The sequence below is a fragment of the Sinocyclocheilus grahami genome, unplaced genomic scaffold (assembly GCF_001515645.1).
Source record: "Sinocyclocheilus grahami isolate Dianchi unplaced genomic scaffold, SAMN03320097.WGS_v1.1 scaffold227.1, whole genome shotgun sequence".
NCBI classification, from domain to species: Eukaryota; Metazoa; Chordata; class Actinopteri; order Cypriniformes; family Cyprinidae; genus Sinocyclocheilus; species Sinocyclocheilus grahami.
The window spans coordinates 260,199-268,961 of NW_015505406.1; the positions used below are offsets into that span (position 1 = coordinate 260,199).

The 8,763-nt window shown below is 44.2% G+C and overlaps 1 protein-coding gene across 1 annotated transcript in view; it reads right to left on the reverse strand.

Annotated features, from left to right (window-relative positions):
* LOC107597073 (dynein heavy chain 2, axonemal-like) overlaps nucleotides 1-8,763 on the reverse strand; it is a 156,265-nt gene that overhangs the window by 124,441 nt on the left and 23,061 nt on the right. The window contains exons 7-8 of the mRNA XM_016287985.1: nucleotides 8,038-8,195; nucleotides 400-487 (exon numbers count right to left, since the gene is read on the reverse strand). Of these exons, the coding sequence (XP_016143471.1) occupies nucleotides 400-487; nucleotides 8,038-8,195 (246 nt within the window). The remainder of the gene's footprint in view (nucleotides 1-399; nucleotides 488-8,037; nucleotides 8,196-8,763) is intronic.

Consider the following 8,763-nt stretch of genomic DNA (forward strand, 5'->3'; position numbering starts at 1 on the left):
TCAGTTTGACCTCCTATGCTTGATATGCAACAATTTCTGAAGGCTAAGCATCTCTTCTCACTAACCATTTGTTGAAAGAGAAAAAGAGTTTCAAGCCCTAATTATGGAAAGTACCAATAATATGAGGAACTAGTAGGAGCACACAGCAAAAAATGTGCATGAATAAATATAAAAATGACAAGAGACATAAAAAAACAGCTCTCAGCAAGGACAGGAGTCCTGGGAAATACGAAAAATGAAAGCAATAAACACACAGAGATGTGAATTATTGAGAAATCTGAGAGGATATTCTCTGGATGTGTGCTTGAGAAAGTAGGGTGTAAAAATTCTGCAAGCATTTGGAAAATGTACAGTTTGTGAATGTGTGTTTGTTTGCATCATTTTGTAGTGTTTGCTCACCTCTATTAGATCTTTGCATCTCCGCACAAAAGAATCCACCAGAGCAAATATGGTAATATGGTCAAGCGACCACCCTTGGGAAGAGTATCTAAAAAATAGAAAGTGTGAAGTTCATACATCTTCATCCTCATTTTTGTTTCTACAGAGCAAGACTGTAAGGGAAAGTAGAGAAAAATGGAGAAGTCTGCTGTGTCACTACTCCCTTGCTAAAGGTTTTCACATTTCACATGCCGCACAAGCAAAACAAAACAACGGCGGTGGTTGGCTGCCATCCAGAGCAGCAAGGGATCAGGTCAGAAATGATCTTTCATAAGCATAATTATATCCGCCAAAGTTCCATATCAGCCGGCCTGGCGTTCCTCAGATTGCTTTTCACACCTCATTCTTCTACTGATGGAAAGGTAATCCTCACTGCCGCTCACAGACAAACACCTTTAGTGGGGCAGAAAAGAAGTCAGGGTCACAGGGAGGGGAAAAGAGAGGGAGTGCAAGAGAGTTATATAGAAAAAGAGAGTAAGACTTCAGTGGGATGACTCTGTTACCAGATAGGCATGATAGTACATGTAAATTGAGTGATTTAGTCAAAGGGAGAGACCAAATCCATGGCCTTGTTCTGAGAGATTGCTATCTTGGAACTAGGAACTCTGTCAGACTGGTCCTCATATGAAACCAGACCCCTTAACTGGCTGTGTCTGTCTTTCATTCTTGGTTTCCTCACAGTTCAAAACTGATGTCAAGATACAATGGGGCATGTAGTTGCCAGCGTTTTGCGATTTCTTTGCATGTGCGGCCCCTATCTCAGGTCGTGTGGGGTAACAACAGGCCACCAGATAAGTTCTAGGAAGGTCTCCACACATAAAACACGAATTCCCTTTTCATCTTTCATACTACTTTGATTTATGCAAAGAAACATTTTTAATATCAATATGATGCAATCCAAAAAAAAAACTGCAGGGTTGGGGTAAAAGCGAGAGACCTTAGGGTGTAACCCACTAAGAACATTGTGTTGTGTTTGGTTGACCGCACATTATTTTCCGTGAAATACCTCTGGAGCCCCTTGCTGTTTTTAAAAGCCACAACTGAATGGCTGTATCCTGTAGGGAAGACTTGCTTAGGAAATAAATGTTTCTTCTCTACAGAGTATCCCTCCCACTGAATCGGTTACATTCAGCTTCAACAATACAGCATTTGCTACACTGTTAACATCTTTCAAAATCACAGTCACTATGAGTTATGCCATAGTTTACGGCGGAATGCTACGAAGCAGATGCCGCATTCTGCTGGGACATGATGAAACAGTATTGCAAAGTTGCACCACACCTAAAGAAGAAGCGCCAACCTAAACCTAAGTGCAATAAAAAAAACTCCGGGAGATGACTCTGAGAGAGCTCCTTTCAAATGGATGCTGCAGTGTTCAGCCTCTGTCATTTGGCGGTAAGTTGCCATCACTTTGAAGAAGAAACTCTGTCATCGCACCGTAAAATGCTGTTCTTTTTAGCAGGAGGGCTGCAATCATGGAACAGCTTTGGCACTCTCATTTATCAGCGGTATCATTTCCATTGCAAAAGGAAGAGAGTGTGAGCGCAAGAATTGTGTGGAGAAGCTAAGATGACTGGGTGGGTTAGGCAAAGCCAGTGATGGTGGAAATGACAGGGAGAGGAATGGCAATAAAGCTGAAAGACAGAGAGGAGGGTGGGCAGTAAATAATATAGGCTTAAAGCATGCTCTCTATTAGCTGCTGTATAGAAAGGAAGACCAGGCGCTGAAAACTATCTGTGTACAGCTGACTCAGACAGAAGAGAACTAGAAGAGAGCAAACATTTAGCTGACTATGAAACAGAATTCAGACTAGCCAAACAGAGGCTGTGGTAACAGGATCTTTTTAAAGAAATAAATCATTACTCATATTCAGCTAGGATACATTAAACTGATCAAATACCACAACAAAGACTTTTACATTGTTACAATATATAAAGAGCTCATTTGCAAAAAACGATAAATGCCACTTTAAAAAAAATGAACTGAGTGCAGTGCATTATTCTCCACATATAGTGCGATCTGAACCTTAAACATGTTTTGTCAAAAAAGCCTGTATTGTCCACTTCTAAGGCATCGCAAGTTCACGTTTTACAGCAGAAGCCCTTGTTGTTTGTGAACAGAAGCCGGTAAGTCAATTTTAGCGATTCAGCGCGCTGTATTCAGGTCAAATGACAAGGCTGAACGCTAGTTACGTATGTAACTGTGGTTCTGTGAATTTCACCAATGAAGTTCACCAACGCGTTTAGCGGAAGCAATGGCTTACAGAAAAGACACTTTCAAGGACAGACACTTAATATCCACCACATCCAATGGCTCAAACTGTGGTGTACAAAGAAACTCTAAAACAAGCGGCAAGTCCCAAACAGGAAAAGGAGCAGAACGAACAGGCCTTGCTCCCTTCAGAAAGCTACATACAAGGTTGTGAGACCCCAAGGATGCACCATCGACCGGGGCATGATAAGTAGAGATGGCAGCAACATAAACTTTTATGGTTGAAACCGCCTTATTGTCATCTAAGAGATGTTGCAAAAAACTCAATACTTTTGGCATAGTACAATGAACAGGGTCAAGTCCTTGTTACCCACACCAAGATGAAAAAATCCTCCAACGAGCAGCATAAAGCTCTCGTGTTGAAGGAGCCCTAGCATTACCAATAATGTTCAGAACTGCTGGCTCACAATCAGTTAACTGAGAAGTGAACCCACTGGCCAAACCTAAAGCTGAAGACAAGCTGGATCCGGGTGCCAAACACAGCTATTCTGCTGAGAAAAGAGGTCCTGTCTGATGAGAAGCTGCCACGGCTCGCCCTGTAACAGACTTAGAAGAAGAGGAAACCATGACCTGGCTGGCCAACGAGGTGCCACTAAAAGCATCCTGTGTTTGGACAGAAATATTCGGTGTAGGGTCTCCCATAGAAGTGGAAAAGGAGGGAACGCGTACAATAGGCAGTTCGGCCACTCGTGAGCTAACGCATCCTGTCCCAATGGGCTGGATGCCTCTGCCCTCGCAAACCACCAATGGCAATGTGTGGTTAGCTTTGAGGCAAATAGATCGACCTCTGCATTGCCGAACCGTTGCCAAATCAGTTGCACCACATCTGGGTGAAGCCTCCATTCGCCTGGAAGCAGTAGATCCCTGGACAGAGCATCCGCCACTTGATTGTCCGATCCTGGAAGATAAACTGCCTTTAATGAAGCCAGTCTGCCTTGAGACCATCTGAGGATCTTGCGAGTTAGTTGTAAAGACGCAAGAGACCTGGTGCCGCCCTGGTGATTCAAATGAAAGACAGTTGACGTGTTGTCAGATCGGACAAGTACATGGTGGCCTAACAGATTTGGTAAGAAGTGTTGTAGCGCTAGATACACTGCCTTCAGTTCCAGAACATTGATATGTTCTAAGGCCTCATTTGTTGACCAGCGGCCACCAATCCCCCTCTGGTTCCATGTTGCCCCCCATCCTGTTAGTGAAGCATTGGTTGTGATCACTTCCCGACAAGAAGGCACCACTCCTAGTGGCAATCCAGCCCTCAGAAATGTTACCCGTTTCCAGGGTTTCAGTGCTCTGACACAAGCAGAAGAACCAACAATCATGCGATGGCGATGTCTCGTTGAGTCTAGCCCTAAGCTGTTGCTCCACTTCTGAAGAGGCCTGAGGTGAAGCAACCCTAAAGGAATCACGGATGTGGTGGCAGCTTAAGGTATCCTTGCCCCCAGATGGAAACGAGTCAACAACTGAAGAATACTGACTGTCCGAGTGTGAGACAATGTGGCAGACATTGTGACAGAATTGAGCATTATTCCTATGAAGGTTATAGTCTGCTCTGGAACCAAATTACTTTTTGTTTCATTCACAGTAAGGCCTAGCTTCTGTATATGATCCAGAAGAATCTTGGTATCACTTGGAGCGTGTACTTTCGTTGGGGCGCAGAGCAGTCAATCGTCCAAATAAGGCAGAATCCTCATGCCCTTGGACCAAAGAGAAGACATAGCCGCGTGCATCTCGTGAAAACGCGAGGAGCTAGAGACAGCCCGAATGGCAGGACTCTGAACTGTGAGACTTGACCCTGTAAACTGAATCTTAGGAACTTCCTGTGGTGGGGAGCAATGGGAACATGGAAGTAAGCATCCCTCAAGTCTACACTCACAAACCAGTCTCCTTTCAGCACAGATAGAAGAACGTCAACTGTGCGTAACATTCAAAAACGAGACTTTAGGAACATATTGAGGCATCGAAGATCCAGAATTGACCGGAAACCGCCATCCTCTGAATCTTAGGAACTTCCTGTGGTGGGGAGCAATGGGAACATGGAAGTAAGCATCCCTCAAGTCTACACTCACAAACCAGTCTCCTTTCAGCACAGATAGAAGAACGTCAACTGTGCGTAACATTCAAAAACGAGACTTTAGGAATATATTGAGGCATCGAAGATCCAGAATTGACCGGAAACCGCCATCCTTTTTTTGGAACAAGGAAGTACGTAGAGTAAAAACCGTCCCTCTGTCTGAGAGGGGAAACTTTTTCTATGGCTCCTTTCAACAACAGCAAACAAATTTCCATGGAAAGGGCCATTGAACTGGTTGCATCTTTGACGACTGTCGGAAGAATCCCTGAAAACTTTAGAGGCCGGCGTCGGAACTGCAAAGTGTATCCCCTGTTCAGAGTCATCAGAACCCAGGGGTCGGACGTTTCGCAGTAATGTATAGGTGCTGTGCAGTGAAACGACCGACTGCCGGCCCAGAAACCTCAGGGTTTCTGGTTTCTGCCCTTTGAAACTGCGGGGGGGTGCTGATGTGGCCCCCCTTGATGGTGCCGGGGAAAAGGGCGGCGTGACTGAGTATCTTCGGCCACTCTGTGTCGCTGTGGCAATTGAAGTTGAGGACCACCATGGTGATGCAACTGCTGCTCTGAACTCGAGTAGCGTGGGTGAGCTGGCATCAATGGCATCCTAAAAGTAGGAGCCCGTGGGACCTGAGTTAACTGCCGTGTGGCCTCTGACGACTTCATTCTCTTTTCTAATAGTTCAGAAACGTTGGGGCCAAAAAGATGTCCCGGTACAATTGGTAGTTCCCTCAATGTCTTCTTACAGTCTTCAGGCAACCTTGCCAGAGCAAGCCATACCTGTCGTCGGTCTGTTAGAAGTGTTGCCAAAAGCATCCCAAGTTCACGCGTTACATGACCTATAGTCAACAGGACAGTCTGTAAGAACTGAGGTACAGAGGAGTCAACATTCACTGACCCTAATGTGGTGTTACAGGCGAGCAGCAGCTGGCAAATAGTATTCTCCGCCCGAGTTATGTAGGCTACGGACTCATATGCTTTTTTCAATAATGTGTCAGTACGACCACATTGGGCACTTGGGCAGCGGACATTGCCTCTAAGCACTTCATCTGATAAAACCACCAATGCTGCCACCGGCTGTTCAATTTCAGGTGCCTGACCTACTCCAATAGAGTTAGCCTCAGCCATTGAGGCAAGAGTGCGAGCTGTCTTTGACCTCCTCTTAGGCACATTGGAGCCTGTTAATGCACTGGAGAATTCAGCCACAAAGTCTTTGCATGGAAGCATAGTAAACGTATTATCAGCATTTTGCTTAAAGAACACGTTAGTTTGAGCAGGCTGAATAGAGTTATCAAGACCCAAACGAGCCACAGCCATCTGCAGAATCGAAAGAATGTCATCAGGAGAAGATTAGCTTGCACTAGATGAATGTACAGACCCACCGCTTGAACCACCAGCAGCAGACAGGCTGGAGAGAGCATCCTGTGGGGGCCAGACTGCATGGCAGGATCCACCAACTCTTCATCAAGGAAATGTGAATTAGATGCACTCATAGATAGAACGTCTAAGTCGATAGTATTTGGGGGTTAGAAATCAATCCCGTTCACTGAATTGTTCTCAGTGGGCGCGGCTGACACCGGGAGTTGTAAAGAGTGAAGAAGACGTTTCAACTCCGCCATCTCTAAAGAGAGAATGGCAACAGTCTTCGATAGCGAAGTTTCTGTCTGTGGTGACGATTTCTTTTTGGTCGGCGGAGCGCCAGCAGCTGCTGATGTGCGACGTCTTTGAGCGCGCTGTGGCGTTGAATATGACTGTGCGAGGCTAGCAGGCGAGTTAGGATCTAGCTCTGCAAGACGAAGCTGTCTTTCTGACAGTGGCAGCATGGCACAATGCAAACACAGATCAGTCAACGCTTCCTTCAGATGCTGAATCCCCAAACATGACGGGCAGCGATCGTGTCCATCGTCGGGAAGAAGTGCGTTTAGGCACAGTTTGCAGCTCGGTGGAGAGACGGAGATATGAGAGATGTGAGCCGTCACTCTGTCAAAACACGTCCTCGGTAGCACCATAGGAATTCAAAACTGATATCACACGCTCGCAGAAAGATCAGGCGTTGATAAAATCTTCGGATAGAACCAAAAGATTTATAAGAGAGAGGAATCACATGTGAATTATCAGAACTGCCTTCGGATAGTACCGCGGGGCACTGTTGGTAACTCTGTTGGTATATTAATCTAGCTGGCGCAGCGATTATCCACTAGTGCTTAGCACCGCCTCTGGCGGTCAGGAGGAATGAAACAGAACCCCTGACATCTTCTTCGGGGCGTAAAAGAAAAACAAAAATGCTGAAGCTTTTTCATGGAACCTTGCAAAAGCAGCATGTTACAATGGTGAGGGAAAAGCTGCTCCCTGTATTGAGTGTAATCACAACCATACAGTCTATGATCACAACAACAACGTTTGTCAGACATCTACATTGTTATCTGAGGAGATTACAGAGATTAAACAAGTGTTTTTGTTTAACTCTGTAACATGAAATGTGGAGTTATCAGCTTTTGCCAAAAAACGACTGCTGGAGTTATCTGCACTTGCTAGTTTTTTTTAATGTGAGCCAAAATCATCACAATTCAAAGAACAAAAGACTTAAAACTACTTCAGTCTGTGTGCATTGTATTTAATACACGAGTTTCACAATTTGAGTTGAATTACTGAAATAAATTAACTTTTCCACGACATGTAAATGAACATACTTTCCAGAAGGCCAACAATTCACTAAAAATGTTTTTTTTATTGGTCTTATGAAGTATTCTAATTTGTTGAGATAGTGAATTGGTGGGTTTTTTTTAAATGTGAGCCAAAATCATCACAATTCAAAGAACAAAAGACTTAAACTACTTCAGTCTGTGTGCATTGTATTTAATACACGAGTTTCACAATTTGAGTTGAATTACTGAAATAAATTAACTTTTCCACGACATTCTAATTTATTGAGATGCACCTGTACTTATACTAATAGTGGTTCTGGTAGAAGTGGTAACAGTAGTGGCGATACTGATATGAAACAGTACGGCACCCAGCAGAGTGTAAGCTGAGATAAATCACTGAAGAAGCTTAATTATATTTGAAATGATACGGCACACCATACGTCACTGCTGACCGTGGTAACTCTCAGAGTTATGGCGTGTAAAGTGGATGGGTGCTGCTGTAATACAGTGCAATCACAGTGCAGTTCTAAGTGGTGTGTTCCTGTGCTGTAGGGAACAGAGCAGAACTCAGAGAGAGAGAGAGACAGACAGAAATTATGATTGAGGGACACAGTACTTGTGGTGGAGCTGGGAGGTGTGCAGGTAGAGCTCTTTCCAGGACAGGCAGCACTGGATACAGTCATTCAGAATCTGCTTGCTGGAGATCACATAACCCTGGAAGATCCTGTCCAGAGAAATCTCCCGACAGCACAGACGGATGATCTCATTACTAATCTGCAATAAACAACAACACATGCTATAGATATGTAAATAAACCACCCAATGATCCGAGTATGAATCTGTCTTTGTGTCTGTATCTACTGCATGTCAGGATGTTCAGCCTCATAACTGAGGATTTGCACATGAATGTTTTATGAGAGAACAGCATTGACTGTACCAAAGCAAGCACAGACAGGTGTGTGCCGTAATGTGCTCCGCATTCAGGTGTAGATTAACCTTGAGTACAGACTTTGTTATGAATCAGACAGGATTTGCTCCTGTAAAAACCCTGGCTTTTGTGCCTGGTGTCATTCAAACCTATGCACCTTATAAAAACAGAGATCGTTGTAAAGAAACGAGCAAAAAAGAATGAAGCGAAGGTAACAAAGAAGGAAGAGAGGAAGAGAGAAGAAAGTGTAATTATCGCTGAAGATATATATAGTAGAGGATGTGAAATGACAGATTCCCATTCATTCTCGGCTTCATCCGAAAGAAGAACCCCATACAGCACTGAAACAAGTATGTGTGTGTGAGAGAGAGAAAAAGAAAGAAAAAAGAGAGAAAGAAAGAAAGAAAGAAAGAA